Source organism: Oncorhynchus mykiss, chromosome 2 (assembly GCF_057628025.1).
Source record: "Oncorhynchus mykiss isolate SJ-2025 chromosome 2, ASM5762802v1, whole genome shotgun sequence".
NCBI lineage: Eukaryota > Metazoa > Chordata > Actinopteri > Salmoniformes > Salmonidae > Oncorhynchus > Oncorhynchus mykiss.
The window spans coordinates 11,630,771-11,653,457 of record NC_143023.1 but is presented as its reverse complement, the minus strand read 5'-3'; the positions used below and the strand labels follow the sequence as shown (position 1 = coordinate 11,653,457).

At 36.5% G+C, this 22,687-nt stretch overlaps 1 protein-coding gene across 10 annotated transcripts in view; it reads right to left on the bottom strand.

Annotated features, from left to right (window-relative positions):
* Window positions 1–21,390, bottom strand: part of LOC110512888 (catenin beta-1) — a 41,745-nt gene extending 20,355 nt beyond the window's left edge. Inside the window, exon 1 of one of the 10 annotated variants that reach the window (XM_090188730.1) lies at window positions 20,955–21,390. Coding sequence is in view for 3 of the 10 variants with exons in the window: in XM_036966163.2 (XP_036822058.2) it covers window positions 21,110–21,206 (97 nt within the window). In the remaining 7 variants the exon portion in view is untranslated. Of the gene's footprint in view, window positions 1–1,702; window positions 1,950–20,954 lie in introns of those variants that run through there. The other 9 variants (XM_036966163.2, XM_036966171.2, XM_090188694.1 and 6 more) reach the window with 9 other exon arrangements.
* Window positions 21,391–22,687: the final 1,297 nt, after the last annotated feature.

The following is a 22,687-nucleotide window of genomic DNA, read 5'->3' as shown; positions in this document are numbered from 1 at the left end:
CTGTTCTCTTCCCTGTTCTCTTCCCTGTTCTCTTCCCTGTTCTCTTCTCTGTTCTCTTCTCTGTTCTCTTCTCTGTTCTCTTCCCTGTTCTCTTCCCTGTTCTCTTCCCTGTTCTCTTCCCTGTTCTCTTCTCTGTTCTCTTCCCTGTTCTCTTCTCTGTTCTCTTCTCTGTTCTCTTCTCTGTTCTCTTCCCTGTTCTCTTCCCTGTTCTCTGCTCTGTTCTCTTCCCTGTTCTCTTCTCTGTTATCTTCCCTGTTCTCTTCCCTGTTCTCTTCTCTGTTCTCTTCCCTGTTCTCTTCCCTGTTCTCTTCTCTGTTCTCTTCCCTGTTCTCTTCCCTGTTCTCTTCTCTGTTCTCTTCTCTGTTCTCTTTCCTGTTCTCTTCTCTGTTCTCTTCCCTGTTCTCTTCCCTGTTCTCTTCTCTGTTCTCTTCTCTGTTCTCTTCCCTGTTCTCTTCCCTGTTCTCTTCTCTGTTCTCTTCCCTGTTCTCTTCCCTGTTCTCTTCTCTGTTCTCTTCCCTGTTCTCTTCCCTGTTCTCTTCCCTGTTCTCTTCCCTGTTCTCTTCTCTGTTCTCTTCCCTGTTCTCTTCCCTGTTCTCTTCTCTGTTCTCTTCCCTGTTCTCTTCCCTGTTCTCCACCAATACTATTTGAGCTTATTTATGTATTTTTAATTTTCTAAATTGTAGATTGTCCTACTTGAAGGAGCGTGACTCCATGCTTTGTGTGGGGCTCATCTCCATGTTATATGACCACTGTGTGGTTACTCCTCCTTCTTGTTCTGTCTATTGCATGAATTAGTTTGGTACAAATTACCTCTACTCTGTGTCTGTCAGTCTCTTCATGGGGAGCAAAACAAAGAACAGCTGAGACTGTGGAGAGGTAAACAGAGGTCCCCCCACCTCTACTGTCACACACACACACACACACACACACACACACACACACACACACACACACACACACACACACACACACACACACAGAAAAAGCTTTGCTAACAAAATGGAGAGAGTCTTCGATACAAAGTGGAGAAAGTGATAATCATATTTCAGTTTAAAAAGTAAAATAATGCTTTAGTTTTGGGCCACTAAAGTCGTTTCAGCAACGCCTGATTTCTCGCTTCAAAATTACACCCATTTTCAGACAGGCAGACAAAGAGACACATAGCAGAGGGTGAAAGCCGACTGATGTGTCTCCCAGGCTCACTGTGTATGTATGTTAAGGGATGGGGATGGGGGAGGAGGGTTTCTCTGTCTCTCTCTGCCAGCTGTAAGGTTCTGGTTCTCAGCATCCCCTTGTTTCACCCCCCTCCCTGCTTAAACCACAATACGCTAAGAGACATTCAGCTAGTTCCAGAATAAGAACGTTCTGGAGAGAATTTTAATGATTGTTTTCCATTCCTGCACACCAATAGTTATATTAGACACACTGTCTTTGAACAGGCTGGCAGTCAACGGCATGGCACAGGAAAGGATCCACAGACAGGCTCAAAATTGACAAGCCATCTTCTCTTCTTGAAATCCTTTGAAAATATAATTCCCACTGTTTTGATTAGAATATAAGTAGCTTCAATGTAATGCAGCATTGCTGATCCCTTTGTATAGCTCCCACATAGGCTATAGGGCATTTAGTAGAGCAGTAGCAAGCAGCCTATTCAGGATTGTGAGATATGTTAGAATGATTAGAAAGGAAAAATGATGCTCACCTTCTTCAGGATGTTACCAGCCAGTGAGATTACCCACTATTCAAGCACTAAGTGGAAACAAGGCCTACAAAACCTCAGCATTAACGCCAACATAGACACAAAAAAATATTAAAATGTAAAAAAATACATCTAATAAAATAAGATTGAAGAAAGAAAATATTCTGCCATGTTTGTGTTGAAACAGAGAGGAGCTGAGGAGACACATCTTATCCCATGTGTGATCAACTTTCATGTACATGACAACAGCAAGCAACAGATGCGGGTTTAAGGTTTTGGGGGCTTTTGGGGGAGGCTACACCCCAAAATTTCAAGCCCCAATTTCTATGGTTTTTATTTATCCACAATCCTCTTGATGCCAACTGGTGCTGGGAGCAGCAGGGAGCAGGACGCTTGTCTCAGCAGGGGCCATTAGACATGGTGTGGTGGCCGACATAAAAGAGTTCACAGCACCCCGACACGGAGGGGTTGGGGGGTGAGGGGAGTGAGAGGGGGGGGGGGGGACAAGGGCCTGAAACTTTCTCTTTTCTATTTTATTCCCAAAGTACAGAAAGAGCCATTAAACAACCACTACACTCTATATCCTTTGTGCTAACTCAACATCTGATGCATTTTTGAAAAGCTATTAGAGATACTATCAATATTTAATTCTCTGAACTATATGGTACTTATAGTAATATATAGATTAACTCTTAGATAGTGCTCAAGGACAGCACTACCTAGACTGGGTAGCTATTTCACATGTTAAGACCTGGGAAGATTAGGGAGACCTGGGCCTGTATCCAGAGTGTCTCAGAGTAGGAGTGCTGATCTAGGATCTGTTTATATAATAGTATTAATTATGATAAATGGTAAACTAGAAGGCAACTGACCCTAGATCAACATTTTCTCTGAGATGCTTTGTGGATACGTTTAATTACTTTTCATGTTATGTTTCATGTTTTCCTTATTGTGGGAAATTGGGGTGAATTCTGCCTATCTATTAAACTGACCTGACTCATGGCTCAATATGAAACACAATGTTTAGCATGTGAATGTAAAGGATAAATGAATGGAATGTGAAAACTAAATAGGTAATAATATGATTTCCTGATTTCCCCCTCTGCCACAGACATTCATTTGAACTCCTCTGTGACAAATATTATTTGCAGAGAGAACAAGTGGGGAGTGATTGTGTATTGAGTATAACTAATTAAATCTCGCAAATTGCAAATGCCACAGCTTTATTTCTCTCCATACAGCTGACTTTCAACATTATGAAACATGATTGTAAGAAATTGCAGCGAGGAACAGCAGCTGAAAATGAGGAGAAAATGACTTTAATTATATGATGGAAGATACTGGCTGTGAATTGAGTGTATGGGTTCTGTCCGTGGCAACAATTGTGTCAGCAGATAGACACATCGATCGTCTTTTTATAAAGAAGCTGTGGAGGTATACTGACATTGTTCTTAGTCTAAAATACAACATTTACTTCAATATGTCCTCTCACTGTGTTTTACAGCCCCAGAGAAAAGATATGACCTTCACCTATTCCACAGAGAATGTCAGGATACTGTAATAATGACATTTCCTTACAATGTTGTGATTGACAGACATACAATATTTTTTTGAAACGATGTACTACTGACAAAGTTAAGTAGTAAATAGTAAATTGTTAGAAGTGAGTAGGAAGGATGGGTAAAAGAGCCCACATCATTTATGTTCATCCAGGTGAGTCTCATTTAAATACAACGGATATCTCTTTTACATTTAAATACAACGGATATCTCTTTTACATTTAAATACAACGGATATCTCTTTTCCTTTGTAATACTATGGATATCTCTTTTCCTTTGTAATACTATGGATATCTCTTTTACATTGAAATACTATGGATATCTCTTTTACATTGTAATACTATGGATATCTCTTTTCCTTTGTAATACTATGGATATCTATTTTACATTGTAATACTATGGATATCTCTTTTCCTTTGTAATACTATGGATATCTCTTTTACATTGTAATACTATGGATATCTCTTTTACATTGAAATACTATGGATATCTCTTTTCCTTTGTAATACTATGGATATCTCTCTTACATTGAAATACTATGGATATCTCTTTGACATTTAAATACTATGGATATCTCTTTTACATTGAAATACTATGGATATCTCTTTTACATTGTAATACTATGGATATCTCTCTTACATTGTAATACTATGGATATCTCTCTTACATTGTAATACTATGGATATCTCTTTTACATTGTAATACTATGGATATCTCTCTTACATTGAAATACTATGGATATCTCTTTTACATTGTAATACTATGGATATCTCTCTTACATTGTAATACTATGGATATCTCTCTTACATTGTAATACTATGGATATCTATTTTACATTTAAATACTACGGATATCTCTTTGACATTTAAATACAACGGATATCTCTTTTACATTGTAATACTATGGATATCTCTTTTACATTGTAATACTATGGATATCTATTTTACATTTAAATACTACAGATATCTCTTTGACATTTAAATACTATGGATATCTCTTCTACATTTAAATACTATGGATATCTCTTCTACATTGAAATACTATGGATATCTCTTTTACATTTAAATACTACAGATATCTCTTTGACATTTAAATACTATGGATATCTCTTCTACATTTAAATACTATGGATATCTCTTCTACATTGAAATACTATGGATATCTCTTTTACATTGTAATACTATGGATATCTCTTCTACATTGAAATACTATGGATATCTCTTTTACATTGTAATACTATGGATATCTATTTTACATTTAAATACTATGGATATCTCTTCTACATTGAAATACTATGGATATCTCTTTTACATTGTAATACTATGGATATCTACTTTACATTTAAATACTATGGATATCTCTTCTACATTGAAATACTATGGATATCTCTTTTACATTTAAATACTATGGATATCTCTTTGACATTTAAATACTATGGATATCTCTTCTACATTGTAATACTATGGATATCTATTTTACATTTAAATACTATGGATATCTACTTTACATTTAAATACTATGGATATCTATTTTACATTTAAATACTATGGATATCTACTTTACACTTAAATACTATGGATATCTACTTTACATTTAAATACTATGGATATCTACTTTACATTTAAATACTATGGATATCTACTTTACATTTAAATACTATGGATATCTATTTTACATTTAAATACTATGGATATCTATTTTACATTTAAATACTATGGATATCTACTTTACATTTAAATACTATGGATATCTCTTCTACATTGTAATACTATGGATATATATTTTACAGTTAAATACTATGGATATCTACTTTACATTTAAATACTATGGATATCTACTTTACATTTAAATACTATGGATATCTATTTTACATTTAAATACTATGGATATCTCTTTGACATTTAAATACTATGGATATCTCTTCTACATTGAACTACTATGGATATCTCTTTGACATTTAAATACTATGGATATCTCTTTTACATTTAAATACTATGGATATCTCTTTTACATTTAAATACTATGGATATCTCTTCTACATTGAAATAATATGGATATCTCTTTTACATTTAAATACTATGGATATCTCTTTGACATTTAAATACTATGGATATCTCTTTGACATTTAAATACTATGGATATCTCTTTTACATTTAAATACGATGGATATCTCTTCTACATTGTAATACTATGGATACCTCTTTTACATTTAAATACTATGGATATCTCTTTTCCTTTGTAATACTATGGATATCTCTTTTACATTGTAATACTATGGATATCTCTTTTACATTGTAATACTATGGATATCTCTTTTCCTTTGTAATACTATGGATATCTCTTTTACATTGTAATACTATGGATATCTCTTTTACATTGTAATACTATGGATATCTCTTTGACATTTAAATACTATGGATATCTCTTTTACATTGAAATACTATGGATATCTCTTTTACATTGTAATACTATGGATATCTCTCTTACATTGTAATACTATGGATATCTCTCTTACATTGTAATACTATGGATATCTCTTTTACATTGTAATACTATGGATATCTCTCTTACATTGAAATACTATGGATATCTCTTTTACATTGTAATACTATGGATATCTCTCTTACATTGTAATACTATGGATATCTCTCTTACATTGTAATACTATGGATATCTATTTTACATTTAAATACTACGGATATCTCTTTGACATTTAAATACAACGGATATCTCTTTTACATTGTAATACTATGGATATCTCTCTTACATTGTAATACTATGGATATCTATTTTACATTTAAATACTACAGATATCTCTTTGACATTTAAATACTATGGATATCTCTTCTACATTTAAATACTATGGATATCTCTTCTACATTGAAATACTATGGATATCTCTTCTACATTGAAATACTATGGATATCTCTTTTACATTTAAATACTACAGATATCTCTTCTACATTGAAATACTATGGATATCTCTTTTACATTGTAATACTATGGATATCTCTTCTACATTGAAATACTATGGATATCTCTTTTACATTGTAATACTATGGATATCTATTTTACATTTAAATACTATGGATATCTCTTCTACATTGAAATACTATGGATATCTCTTTTACATTGTAATACTATGGATATCTACTTTACATTTAAATACTATGGATATCTCTTCTACATTGAAATACTATGGATATCTCTTTTACATTTAAATACTATGGATATCTCTTTGACATTTAAATACTATGGATATCTCTTCTACATTGTAATACTATGGATATCTATTTTACATTTAAATACTATGGATATCTACTTTACATTTAAATACTATGGATATCTATTTTACATTTAAATACTATGGATATCTACTTTACACTTAAATACTATGGATATCTACTTTACATGTAAATACTATGGATATCTACTTTACATTTAAATACTATGGATATCTACTTTACATTTAAATACTATGGATATCTATTTTACATTTAAATACTATGGATATCTATTTTACATTTAAATACTATGGATATCTACTTTACATTTAAATACTATGGATATCTCTTCTACATTGTAATACTATGGATATATATTTTACATTTAAATACTATGGATATCTACTTTACATTTAAATACTATGGATATCTACTTTACATTTAAATACTATGGATATCTATTTTACATTTAAATACTATGGATATCTCTTTGACATTTAAATACTATGGATATCTCTTCTACATTGAAATACTATGGATATCTCTTTGACATTTAAATACTATGGATATCTCTTTTACATTTAAATACTATGGATATCTCTTTTACATTTAAATACTATGGATATCTCTTCTACATTGAAATAATATGGATATCTCTTTTACATTTAAATACTATGGATATCTCTTTGACATTTAAATACTATGGATATCTCTTTGACATTTAAATATGATGGATATCTCTTCTACATTGTAATACTATGGATACCTCTTTTACATTTAAATACTATGGATACCTCTTTGACATTGAAATACTATGGATATCTCTTTGACATTTAAATACTATGGCTATCTCTTTGACATTGTAATACTATGGATATCTCTTTTACATTTAAATACTATGGATATCTCTTTTACATTGTAATACTGTGGATATCTCTTTTACATTTAAATACTATGGATATCTACTTTACATTTAAATACTATGGATATCTACTTTACATTTAAATACTATGGATGTCTCTTTTACATTCTAATACTATGGATATCTCTTTTACATTGTAATACTGTGGATATCTCTTTTACATTTAAATACGATGGATATCTCTTCTGCATTGTAATACTATGGATACCTCTTTTACATTTAAATACTATGGATATCTCTTTTCCTTTGTAATACTATGGATATCTCTTTTACATTGTAATACTATGGATATCTCTTTTACATTGTAATACTATGGATATCTCTTTTCCTTTGTAATACTATGGATATCTCTTTTACATTGTAATACTATGGATATCTCTTTTACATTGTAATACTATGGATATCTCTTTGACATTTAAATACTATGGATATCTCTTTTACATTGAAATACTATGGATATCTCTTTTACATTGTAATACTATGGATATCTCTCTTACATTGTAATACTATGGATATCTCTCTTACATTGTAATACTATGGATATCTCTTTTACATTGTAATACTATGGATATCTCTCTTACATTGAAATACTATGGATATCTCTTTTACATTGTAATACTATGGATATCTCTCTTACATTGTAATACTATGGATATCTCTCTTACATTGTAATACTATGGATATCTATTTTACATTTAAATACTACGGATATCTCTTTGACATTTAAATACAACGGATATCTCTTTTACATTGTAATACTATGGATATCTCTTTTACATTGTAATACTATGGATATCTATTTTACATTTAAATACTACAGATATCTCTTTGACATTTAAATACTATGGATATCTCTTCTACATTTAAATACTATGGATATCTCTTCTACATTGAAATACTATGGATATCTCTTTTACATTTAAATACTACAGATATCTCTTTGACATTTAAATACTATGGATATCTCTTCTACATTTAAATACTATGGATATCTCTTCTACATTGAAATACTATGGATATCTCTTTTACATTGTAATACTATGGATATCTATTTTACATTTAAATACTATGGATATCTCTTCTACATTGAAATACTATGGATATCTCTTTTACATTGTAATACTATGGATATCTACTTTACATTTAAATACTATGGATATCTCTTCTACATTGAAATACTCTTATCTCTTTGACATTTAAATACTATGGATATCTCTTCTACATTTAAATACTATGGATATCTCTTCTACATTGAAATACTATGGATATCTCTTTTACATTGTAATACTATGGATATCTCTTCTACATTGAAATACTATGGATATCTCTTTTACATTGTAATACTATGGATATCTATTTTACATTTAAATACTATGGATATCTCTTCTACATTGAAATACTATGGATATCTCTTTTACATTGTAATACTATGGATATCTACTTTACATTTAAATACTATGGATATCTCTTCTACATTGAAATACTATGGATATCTCTTTTACATTTAAATACTATGGATATCTCTTTGACATTTAAATACTATGGATATCTCTTCTACATTGTAATACTATGGATATCTATTTTACATTTAAATACTATGGATATCTACTTTACATTTAAATACTATGGATATCTATTTTACATTTAAATACTATGGATATCTACTTTACACTTAAATACTATGGATATCTACTTTACATGTAAATACTATGGATATCTACTTTACATTTAAATACTATGGATATCTACTTTACATTTAAATACTATGTATATCAATTTTACATTTAAATACTATGGATATCTATTTTACATTTAAATACTATGGATATCTACTTTACATTTAAATACTATGGATATCTCTTCTACATTGTAATACTATGGATATATATTTTACATTTAAATACTATGGATATCTACTTTACATTTAAATACTATGGATATCTACTTTACATTTAAATACTATGGATATCTATTTTACATTTAAATACTATGGATATCTCTTTGACATTTAAATACTATGGATATCTCTTCTACATTGAAATACTATGGATATCTCTTTGACATTTAAATACTATGGATATCTCTTTTACATTTAAATACTATGGATATCTCTTTTACATTTAAATACTATGGATATCTCTTCTACATTGAAATAATATGGATATCTCTTTTACATTTAAATACTATGGATATCTCTTTGACATTTAAATACTATGGATATCTCTTTGACATTTAAATACTATGGATATCTCTTTTACATTTAAATATGATGGATATCTCTTCTACATTGTAATACTATGGATACCTCTTTTACATTTAAATACTATGGATACCTCTTTGACATTGAAATACTATGGATATCTCTTTGACATTGAAATACTATGGCTATCTCTTTGACATTGTAATACTATGGATATCTCTTTTACATTTAAATACTATGGATATCTCTTTTACATTGTAATACTGTGGATATCTCTTTTACATTTAAATACTATGGATATCTACTTTACATTTAAATACTATGGATATCTACTTTACATTTAAATACTATGGATGTCTCTTTTACATTCTAATACTATGGATATCTCTTTTACATTGTAATACTGTGGATATCTCTTTTACATTTAAATACTATGGATACCTCTTTGACATTGAAATACTATGGATATCTCTTTCACATTGAAATACTACAGATATCTCTTTGACATTGTAATACTATGGATATCTCTTTGACATTGAAATACTATGGATATCTCTTCTACATTGAAATACTATGGATATCTCTTTTACATTATAATAATGTGGATATCTATTTTACGACATTCACCTTCACATCATAGCCCCACACACTTCACCTTCACCCTTCACCTTCATCATACCCCCACACCCTTCACCTTCACCCTTCACCTTCATCATACCCCCACACTCTTCACCCTTCACCTTCATCATACCCCACACTCTTCAACCTTCACCTTCATCATACCCCCACACCCACACCCTTCACCTTCACCCTTAACCATCATACCCCCACACCCTTCACCTTCATCATACCCCCACACCCTTCACCCTTCCCCTTCATCATACCCCCACACTCTTCACCCTGCACCTTCATCATACCCCACACTCTTCAACCTTCACCTTCATCATACCCCCACACCCACACCCTTCACCTTCACCCTTAACCTTCATCATACCCCCACACCCTTCACCTTCATCATACCCCCACACCCTTCACCCTTCCCCTTCATCATACCCCCACACTCTTCACCCTTCACCTTCATCATACCCCCACACTCTTCACCCTTCACCTTCATCATACCCCCACACCCTTCACCCTTCATCTTCATCATACCCCCACACTCTTCACCTTCATCATACCCCCACACTCTTCACCCTTCACCTTCATCATACCCCCACACCCTTCACCTCAATTAAAAGTAAGTTAATCACATATCACCTTGCTGTAAGCAGCTAGAAATGCACCATAGTAAAGCTCTCCAGCCTCTACACTTACAAATCATTTGTAGGTATGCAAAAACCTGGTAACTTTCTGCGAAAGATTTCCTCCTAATTCCGGATATCTTCCAACCAGCATTTCTGGAAAACCGGCGCAACTTTTTTTAAATGACTGTAATTTTGCAACTCCAAGCACAAGTTCTCTAACTTCTCCCTGATTCACAGAGGTTTTGCAACCCAAGCACAAGTTCTCTAACTTCTCCCTGATTCACAGAGGTTTTGCAACCCAAGCACACGTTCTCTAACTTCTCCCTGATTCACAGAGGTTTTGCAACCCAAGCACACGTTCTCTAACTTCTCCCTGATTCACAGAGGTTTTGCAATGAACATTACTTGTTTCTGTCATTGATGTACAGCAGACCGTCTGACTATTAGACAGCTGATTGTTTGTTTGAGTCTTTCATATATCTCAATCTTTGCAAGCATCATGTAATTGTTTGTGTCTGAAGCCCAATATGGCTGCCTGCACATCCATGTGTGGCTTTGTGCCTCCATCTTCTGTTCTGTCCCCAGCCGCACACACACAGCAGGGGGTTCCCAATTACCACCACCACTGATTAAAACACACTCATGGACAGAAATCTAATTGGCTTCCAGTGAGGAGAACTGGTAATTTAAGCTAGCTAGCTATAGTGATATGAAAGATAATTGTTAAGTTAAAACCAAGAACACTCCTGGTTTCCTTCATCCCTCCATCTCTCCATCCCTCCATCTCTCCATCCCTCCATCTCTCCATCTCTCCAGTCAACATTTCCTTATTCTAGCAATGGAAACAGATGGAATGAGCTCGGAGTTAACGATTGTTGTTACACTGCTAACTCTACCTGTTGTTGCCACCACAATCTTGGTCTTATGAGATAAGATAATGGGGGGAAGGAAGAGAGAATACATTTGAACATAACTACAGAGATTTCTTCTTCTCATTGAACCCAATTCACTGTGTTTAACTTATCGTCACAACAGCTGTTTACAAGATACACACACATTCCCTCTATATCTCAGTTTTTTCTCTACTTGTTATTGTTGTTGTTGTTGTTGTTGTCCCCCTGTCTCTTTGCAGTAACACAGGTCTGATAAAGTTGATTGGTCAGGGCTAGGCGAGGAAGACGGGAGGAAAGGGGGAGGCAGAGGGAGACTGGGAGAGGCAGAGGGAGACTGGGGGAGGCAGAGGGAGACTGGGGGAGGCTTCAGGACTGATGACATTTGTCCATGGGTTTTGTAGAGGGACTCCCTGCTGTGTTCACACTAACCTCAAAGTGAGGCTGCTAGCAGCAGCTCCAACTGAACACTCAGTGCACCCAACCCCCATACTGCCTCCTCATATGAACTGTTGCTAACTTTAACGTATACACACTTGGAAACACACACATGCACATGTACACGCAAACACGTGCAAACACACACACACGCACGCACGCACGCACACACACACACACACACACACACACACACACACACACACACACACACACACACACACACACACACACACACACACACACACACACACACACACACACAGCTAACTCGAAATGGCTGCTATTTAGTCATGATCATTAGGAGATCATAATTAGACATTATATTAGTCTTATAATGTATTATAACTGGATCATCAGCAAAGTGTTATATTCTAGCTACAGAACGATATTAGCGAACGAGGATAACAACAAATATTTTGGCACTGAAGAGAACGACTAGATGTATATGCTTACAGGAAGTGAAGGAAAATTCTAATTCAAATTGAAACCCAGACAGACTTTAATGCCTCAAGCCAATCAGCTACTTTCATACAGTCCTCTAAGAGAATTAGATGATATCTTCACAAAGTGACTTTGTAGTGGCAGGGGAGAGAATATCAGCAGGGCTCAGTGCCTGGACCCCCTGCTGTTTTTAATCAATAACATTAGAATGCCTGGAACTGGTCACTCACAACTGTAATCTGCTTTCATTCTGCATGCTACCTTGGGATAAGAGGCCGTTACCCCCCCCCCCCCCCCCCCACACACACACACACACCCCTTCTCAAACAAACATACAACCCCACTGCACAGTAACACACATACCCAAGTGCACACTCACACACTCACACGTACATACACACTCATACATACAGTACAGTGTTGTGTGTTGGATAGCGTAGTTGTGCATCGCCACACATGAAGGGAGAAGGGTAGTAATTAATGCAGGCCCTCTGGGAGCTCTGTTGGCTAGATTCAGAATAGGAGAGTTAGTTTGTAGCCTACTGTATCGATTCACCATTCTGCCTCATGCCCCTGAAACAAAATGGAGGGAAGGAAGAGTAAAAGTAGAAAATGAAGAAGAGAAAGAGAGGGAGACAGCTAGGAAGAGAGGGAGACCATTATGAAGAGAGCGAGACAGGAAGAGAGAATGAGACCATTAGGAAGAGAGCGAGACAGGAAGAGAGGGAGACCATTAGGAAGAGAGCGAGACAGGAAGAGAGGGAGACCATTAGGAAGAGAGCGAGACAGGAAGAGAGGGAGACCATTAGGAAGAGAGCGAGACAGGAAGAGAGGGAGACCATTAGGAAGAGAGCGAGACAGGAAGAGAGGGAGACCATTAGGAAGAGAGCGAGACAGGAAGAGAGGGAGACCATTAGGAAGAGCGCAAGACAGGAAAAGAGGGAGACAGGAAGAGAGGGAGACAGGAAGAGAGGGAGACAGAAAGGGAGACAGGGTATGAGTGAGGTTAGGGAGACATAATGGGAGATGGTATGAGTGAGGTTAGGGAGACAGAATGGGAGACGGTATGAGTGAGGTTAGGGAGACAGAATGGGAGACGGTATGAGTGAGGTTAGGGAGACAGAATGGGAGACAGGGTATGAGTGAGGTTAGGGAGACAGAATGGGAGATGGTATGAGTGAGGTTAGGGAGACAGAATGGGAGACGGTATGAGTTAGGTTAGGGAGACAGAATAGGAGACATTGTATGAGTTAGGTTAGGGAGACAGAATAGGAGACGGTATGAGTTAGGTTAGGGAGACAGAATGGGAGATGGAATGAGTTAGGTTGGGGAGACAGAATAGGAGACAGGGTATGAGTTAGGTTAGGGAGACAGAATAGGAGACAGTATGAGTGAGGTTAGGGAGACAGAATAGGAGACGGTATGAGTGAGGTTAGGGAGACAGAATAGGAGACAGGGTATGAGTTAGGTTAGGGAGACAGAATAGGAGAGGTTAGGGAGACCGAATAGGAGACAGGGTATGAGTGAGGTTAGGGAGACCGAATAGGAGACAGGGTATGAGTTAGGTTAGGGAGACAGAATAGGAGACAGGGTATGAGTTAGGTTAGGGAGACAGAATAGGAGACAGGAAATGAGTTAGGTTAGGGAGACAGAATAGGAGACAGGATATGAGTTAGGTTAGGGAGACAGAATAGGAGACAGGGTATGAGTTAGGTTAGGGAGACAGAATAGGAGACAGGGTATGAGTTAGGTTAGGGACACAGAATAGGAGACGGTATGAGTTAGGTTAGGGAGACAGAATAGGAGACAGGGTATGAGTTAGGTTAGGGAGACAGAATAGGAGACAGGGTATGAGTTAGGTTAGGAAGACAGAATAGGAGACAGGGTATGAGTTAGGTTAGGGAGACAGAATAGGATACAGGGTATGAGTATGAGACAGGGTATGAGTTAGGACCATGCCCCAGGACTACCTGACATGATGACTCCTTGCTGTCCCCAGTCCACCTGACCGTGCTGCTGCTCCAGTTTCAACTGTTCTGCCTTATTATTATTCAACCATGCTGGTCATTTATGAACATTTGAACATCTTGGCCATGTTCTGTTATAATCTCCACCCGGCACAGCCAGAAGAGGACTGGCCACCCCACATAGCCTGGTTCCTCTCTAGGTTTCTTCCTAGATTTTGGCCTTTCTACTGAGTTTTTCCTAGCCACCGTGCTTCTACACCTGCATTGCTTGCTGTTTGGGATTTTAGGCTGGGTTTCTGTACAGCACTTTGAGATATCAGCTGATGTACGAAGGGCTATATAAATAAATGTGATTTTTTTTTAGATTTTTTTTTTTTAGTTATGTTAGGGAGACAGAATAGGAGACAGGGTATGAGTTAGGTTAGGGAGACAGAATAGGAGACAGGGTATGAGTTAGGTTAGGGAGACAGGATAGGAGACAGGGTATGAGTTAGGTTAGGGATACAGAATAGGAGACAGGGTATGAGTTAGGTTAGGGAGACAGAATAGGAGACAGGGTATGAGTGAGGTTAGGGAGACAGTATAGGAGACAGGGTATGAGTTAGGTTAGGGAGACAGAATAGGAGACAGGGTATGAGTTAGGTTAGGGAGACAGAATAGGAGACAGGGTATGAGTTAGGTTAGGGAGACAGAATAGGAGACAGGGTATGAGTGAGGTTAGGGAGACAGTATAGGAGACAGGGTATGAGTTAGGTTAGGGAGACAGAATAGGAGACAGGGTATGAGTTAGGTTAGGGAGACAGAATAGGAGACAGGGTATGTGTGAGGTTAGGGAGACAGTATAGGAGACAGGGTATGAGTTAGGTTAGGGAGACAGAATAGGAGACAGGGTATGAGTTAGGTTAGGGAGACAGGATAGGAGACAGGGTATGAGTTAGGTTAGGGATACAGAATAGGAGACAGGGTATGAGTTAGGTTAGGGAGACAGAATAGGAGACAGGGTATGAGTGAGGTTAGGGAGACAGTATAGGAGACAGGGTATGAGTTAGGTTAGGGAGACAGAATAGGAGACAGGGTATGAGTTAGGTTAGGGAGACAGAATAGGAGACAGGGTATGTGTGAGGTTAGGGAGACAGTATAGGAGACAGGGTATGAGTTAGGTTAGGGAGACAGAATAGGAGACAGGGTATGAGTGAGGTTAGGGAGACAGTATAGGAGACAGGGTATGAGTTAGGTTAGGGAGACAGAATAGGAGACAGGGTATGAGTGAGGTTAGGGAAAGCTTTTCTGGAATCATCATGCTACTGTTACTTCCTTTCATTTACCCGACTATAAACCTTTTAGTTGGAGTAATGTAACAGCCTGATGCACCTGTATTTCCCATGATTCATCAGTGTTCAAATCCATTTTCAACTGTTATATATATAAACCATGTATTTTCAATATTTCCATCTAAACATTTACATTAAGTGTTGAATTTCCGTTAAGTGTGCACAGTGGTATTGTAAAGATAAATAATATCAGTCCATTGGCAATGCACTTCACCATATAAGGTACCTTCAACTGTGCTGTTAATCACAGTAACAAAGACATTTAATGTGATTCATTAGGACATACTGCAGTTTTTAGTTACTAGTTAGTTACTGCAGTTATAAACAATTATAATTGTTTTTGTCAGCAAAAATGTGAATCCTGATTGAATATCTAATGGCATATGTCAGTTTTAGTCAATATAGTTATCCTCCAATTAAATTATCTCATTTGGTAGGCCTACTTTGTATTATTGGCCCCCTTGACAGTTTGTTTACATTTCGTGTAGCTCTCACAGAAAATATATGTCTCAAATGATAATCTAGAATGTTCTGAATAATGTATAGCCCTGAGCTCCTGCTGCACTGCGATCTTTTTAATTCCTGTTCACGTACATTATTTGGTGGGGTATGTATGTAATTCAATAAGAAAATAAAAAATACTAAACTACATTTCTAATTTAATGCAGCGATGTTATAGCCGATTGATTGTTGTATCCTATTTCATGGGCCACATATTGGGGAAAACAGCACTTAACCTCGGCAAATGACTATGGGTCACATGTCACATATCTGGTGAAATGCTGCAGCTTGAACGTCTGAAAAGGAACAGCTAGGCTGCATGCATCCATCTTCACATGTGAAAAGGATTAGAATCCAGACAGAACTAGTCAGGCATGCAGGTTAGGATAGATGCATTAGGAATAGACAGCTACATCATTGAGCCTGGCTGGTGTTGGAAATGTCACAGACTGCCAGTGCTGAGTAGCCCAGTGAAAAGTCAGCTTTATTCAGGTTTTCAAATGGCACAGAGGCTTAAAGAAAAATGGCTTAATTAAAGACATCAATCAAATCAAATCTTTTAAAAAGGTTGTTACCTTAGTTCTGAACCATTGTTTTTCGCAGGTTACTTCACACAATGTATTGGTCCCAAAACATCTATTTAGCCATATTAAATAGAAGTATACAGCCAGTAAATGAGCAGTAGTCTATCTGACCCCTGTGTGTGTCTACTTCTACTCAAATCCTGTTCAGCATATTATATACACAATATTCTTAAGATAACATCAAGTATACATCTTGTATATCCCATTAATATATTATTACAGTAATGGGGACAAATGTAAAGAGATTGTTAAAGTCATTTTATTCACTACTCCCCGACTGAGATATGGAGGTGAATGGCATTTCATGGACACAGCAGTACACCTCTGTACATTATGACATGGATTCTGGGTCCCTATGTAGGGCAGACAGATACTGATGGCCTCTCCATAGAAACATAACCCCTCCATAGAAACATAACCTCTCCATAGAAACATAACCTCTCCATAGAAACATAACCCCTCTATAGAAACATAACCTCTCCATAGAAACATAACCTCGCCATAGAAACATAACCTCTCCATAGAAACATAACCTCTCCATAGAAACATAACCTCTCCATAGAAACATAACCTCTCCATAGAAACATAACCCCTCCATAGAAACATAACCTCTCCATAGAAACATAACCCCTCCATAGAAACATAACCTCTCCATAGAAACATAACCCCTCCATAGAAACATAACCTCTCCATAGAAACATAACCTCTCCATAGAAACATAACCTCTCCATAGAAACATAACCTCTCCATAGAAACATAACCTCTCCATAGAAACATAACCCCTCCATAGAAACATAACCTCTCCATAGAAACATAACCCCTCCATAGAAACATAACCTCTCCATAGAAACATAACCTCTCCATAGAAACATAACCTCTCCATAGAAACATAACCTCTCCATAGCATAGAAACATAACCTCTCCATAGAAACATAACCTCTCCATAGAAACATAACCCCTCCATAGAAACATAACCTCTCCATAGAAACATAACCTCTCCATAGAAACATAACCTCTCCATAGAAACATAACCTCTCCATAGAAACATAACCTCTCCATAGAAACATAACCTCTCCATAGAAACATAACCTCTCCATAGAAACATAACCTCTCCATAGAAACATAACCTCTCCATAGAAACATAACCTCTCCATAGAAACATAACCCCTCTATAGAAACATAACCTCTCCATAGAAACATAACCTCTCCATAGAAACATAACCTCTCCATAGAAACATAACCTCTCCATAGAAACATAACCCCTCCATAGAAACATAACCTCTCCATAGAAACATAACCTCTCCATAGAAACATAACCTCTCCATAGAAACATAACCTCTCCATAGAAACATAACCTCTCCATAGAAACATAACCTCTCCATAGAAACATAACCTCTCCATAGAAACATAACCTCTCCATAGAAACATAACCTCTCCATAGAAACATAACCTCTCCATAGAAACATAACCTATCCACAGAAACATAACCTCTCCATAGAAACATAACCTCTCCATAGAAACATAACCCCTCCATAGAAACATAACCTCTCCATAGAAACATAACCCCTCCATAGAAACATAACCTCTCCATAGAAACATAACCTCTCCATAGAAACATAACCTCTCCATAGAAACATAACCTCTCCATAGAAACATAACCTCTCCATAGAAACATAACCTCTCCATAGAAACATAACCTCTCCATAGAAACATAACCTCTCCATAGAAACATAACCCCTCCATAGAAACATAACCTCTCCATAGAAACATAACCTCTCCATAGAAACATAACCTCTCCATAGAAACATAACCCCTCCATAGAAACATAACCTCTCCATAGAAACATAACCCCTCCATAGAAACATAACCCCTCCATAGAAACATAACCTCTCCATAGAAACATAACCTCTCCATAGAAACATAACCTCTCCATAGAAACATAACCTCTCCATAGAAACATAACCTCTCCATAGAAACATAACCTCTCCATAGAAACATAACCTCTCCATAGAAACATAACCCCTCCATAGAAACATAACCTCTCCATAGAAACATAACCTCTCCATAGAAACATAACCTCTCCATAGAAACATAACCTATCCACAGAAACATAACCTCTCCATAGAAACATAACCTCTCCATAGAAACATAACCTATCCACAGAAACATAACCTCTCCATAGAAAAATAATATATTTACAAGAGGGGAGGGAACTACTTGGACTATTGGCAGTGCAGTCAAATTCAAATTGATGTCACCTTTAAATACATGAACTGTTTGATGTGATGGAGAATATAGTGCATCTTTCAATAAGACACTGTATTTGGATACAGTAAATCATAGACCATAATGATATATATTTTATTGACAAGGACTACAGAGGCTTAATAGAGAAACAAAGAGAAAACACTTCAAACATGTATGAGGAATCAATGGTCATAGATAATTGTACATTCATGGAATCCAGATGATGGTTATTTTCTGTTCAATAAATGTGTCTGTTCCACCAATAACTATGAACATTTCCAGAGCCTTACAGCTTATGAAATAGCACACATTAAACTGTGTATAATGAAATGATTCAACATGTAGAATGTGATTAAAGATAATTCTGTTTATTGTAAAAATCTGAATTTCATTTTACCGTTACATTGTCAAGTTTTCTTCCCTAAAATACAATGTTTGTGCAATTTGTTTATTTTTGTTTTGCAACTTGCGTACCAATAATAAAGAAAATAAATAATAATAATAATTGTCAAGTGTATCCAGGCTTGTTTGAGGAAGTGCATTATGCATGAAAATCCTGTTTTCTCATTTGGCCGTCAGAAGTATGCCACAGTAGTAATCTATCTGCCTCTAAACAGCCATGACAGAGGTTCACCTAGCAGCTGATGAGAAAACAGCTGTTAATGCTTCCGTCTCACCCGACCAAAATAAGACACACAGAACAGGGCTAATGAGACACCATTAGTTTTAGCCTGGCGTGTCACCTTGGCAGGTGAAATTGTCATGACATTGATATAATTGGGTACTCAGTATGTAAGAGCCGTTGTACTCACGCCCACCATGGACACATTTAGCATTATTTAGAGAGAGAAAGGGAAGACACAGTAAGGTAACAATCCCCATCAGCTACAACTGATCTGGAGCCTGCTTAAGTACAGCCAAGATTCTCACTGCACTAATTATTTGACACCAGTCATTGTTTCCCATCCTATCCTGTCCAATGCGAGCAGCAGGAAATAACTATGGCCCACTGGGTTCAGCAATACTCCACGGTGCTAAGGCAAGTAATGAAGCCATCTCCTAAATGAACCTTCTCCCCTACAACGAGTGTAAAATAAAGGTTCAATAAAATACAATAAAACATTATAATAAGTGTGTATTACTGACAGACTGGGAGAAAGAGAGAGATAGAGAGAGAGAGAGAGAGAGAGCAAGAAAGATAGATTGTTTATTTAACTTTTGTTTGTTATCTATTTCACTTGCTTTGGCAATGTAAACATATGTTTCCCATGCCAATAAAGCCATTTGAATTGAATTGAGACAGAGAGTAGAGAGAGGACAGATCTAGGCTGGCCTCAATAGCCTCAGGTCTCAGGGTTCCCACATGCAAAGCACAATAAGATGAAGACCTGCACAAACCTGTCCATATGACATGAGGACTGAATCTGGTGAAAGGCTATAATCACATCCTCAGGTTTTGTTGAGTACGTTAAAGTAAACACTCACTGTAACTATAGCAACCTCGGGTCAGAGACTTTACCATACAATTCCCAGTTGTAGGCTACAATGGCGTAAGTCATGTCCAAGCAAGCACACAGCACAGTGTTACCCTGCCTGCAGTCAAAGCCTGATTCTCTGTCACTATGTGTTGCGTTAGATGGATAGATGGATAGGTAGAGCACATTATTTTCAGCAATATCAAAATAAGTCATTCTTTCAACATACCCAGCGCTGCTGTACTCTCACTAAAGACCCAGGACACCAAACTGTGAGGCCGACTCAGCTCAGCTCTGATCCCAAATCCAACATGTCTGCCAGCCCATACTGAGTGAAGGAGGAAAGAATTGTCTCCATTTTCTCTCCGCTGAAATGGTACTCACTCAGGTAAGAAAATGGTAAATCATCAAGCGAGAGGTTCAGGAGAGGAATATTGGGTGTCTGGTAGTGTGCCCTTGTGATATTTCTGAGCCAGCGCATTGAAGATGCAGCTTTTCTTTCCTAATTCTGTCGACTTGGAGCTTTGATGCCCCCCAACTGTGCACAGTATGGTCTTTGAACCAGGGAAGAAACTCTCTTAGATGAAAATGTTTAAACAATCCAAACTAACACTACACACAGGCACACATAACACTGTTCTCTTCTACTGCTATTTACTTCACCTTTAGATACCTTCCACAAAATATACAATGTTTTGTTGTGAATCACTGATACTCCCCCTCGTCTGGTTGTTATTTAGACACATTCATACCAAAGCCTATTGTGCTGATACATAATTAGCGTATTCATGAACAACGTTGACCTATCAAAACAGTTTTATTCAGTTTCTGATATTATTGAGAGGATATATTTGATTTAATAAAATGTATATCTATAGTGGTGTATTTTCTCATTACTGAACAGCAACGAAATAAATGCAAAAATACTCACCATGTAGTAGGGTATTTCAGTAGGTTTTTAATCCAAACAGGCTGTTATGAAAGGATGTGAAATTAAAATAGAAGATCAGAATGAATCTCCTCTACATATACAGACTTTTCAATTGTGTTTTCTAGTTCAGATCATTTCCATTGAAATGCCTGGATGCAACTGGGTCAATTTGTGGTTGAGTTCAGATAAACTGGGTATCAAAACAAGGCTAAAATGTGTGACCTTGTTTCTGTTATAAAGTTTTATAGTAGTGCCAAAACAAAAGGCAGTAAAACCTGGACAATTGGTTTCATGTGCTTGGTTAGCACTTGATTAAAAAAAAACACACACACACACACAGAACATGTAAAGTAAAGCACATCTTTTCCATCCGACATTTGGGGGCTGGTGCACATCTACACACAGCATCCCCTGCTGTCACTGAAATAGCCATAGAGCCCAACTCACTTCAATGCCCCTATAGAACTCAGCCATCTTAAAAAAGACAAAAACCTACAACCACATTGACGTTTAGATGCTTTCTTCTGTGTGCGATACCAAAGCTACACGAGACCTGGTGAGAAACTAAACCAATAAGAGCATAATGCACTTTGTTGGAAAGTCTTAATGTTATGCAAATTGCCTCAGGCCGAGAGGCTCTGAGTATTTTTCTGGCTGAGGCGCCCATAACCTCCATTACTAGTGGATTAGGCAAATGTTGATGTTCTAGGGCTCCTTGGACACTAGTCCTCCGCCTTTAACTCTAATCCTGTGATCACGTCTCCTCATCAGAAATGTTTCTCCACCAAAGGTCTGAGACGGTCTGAGACACTGATTTCTTTCTCTTTTATTTTGTTTCTTCCAGCAAATGGAGACATTTGTTAAAAACCTTTGGTTTCACTTTTCCCTGGCATAGCATACTCTCTCTCTCTCTCTCTCTCTCTCTCTCTCTCTCTCTCTCTCTCTCCTTCCCAAATACCTTCAGCACAATGTGGTTAGCAAACATTCCTCAAAGTCCCTTGTTACTAAGTGTATTTATCTGTTCATAGATT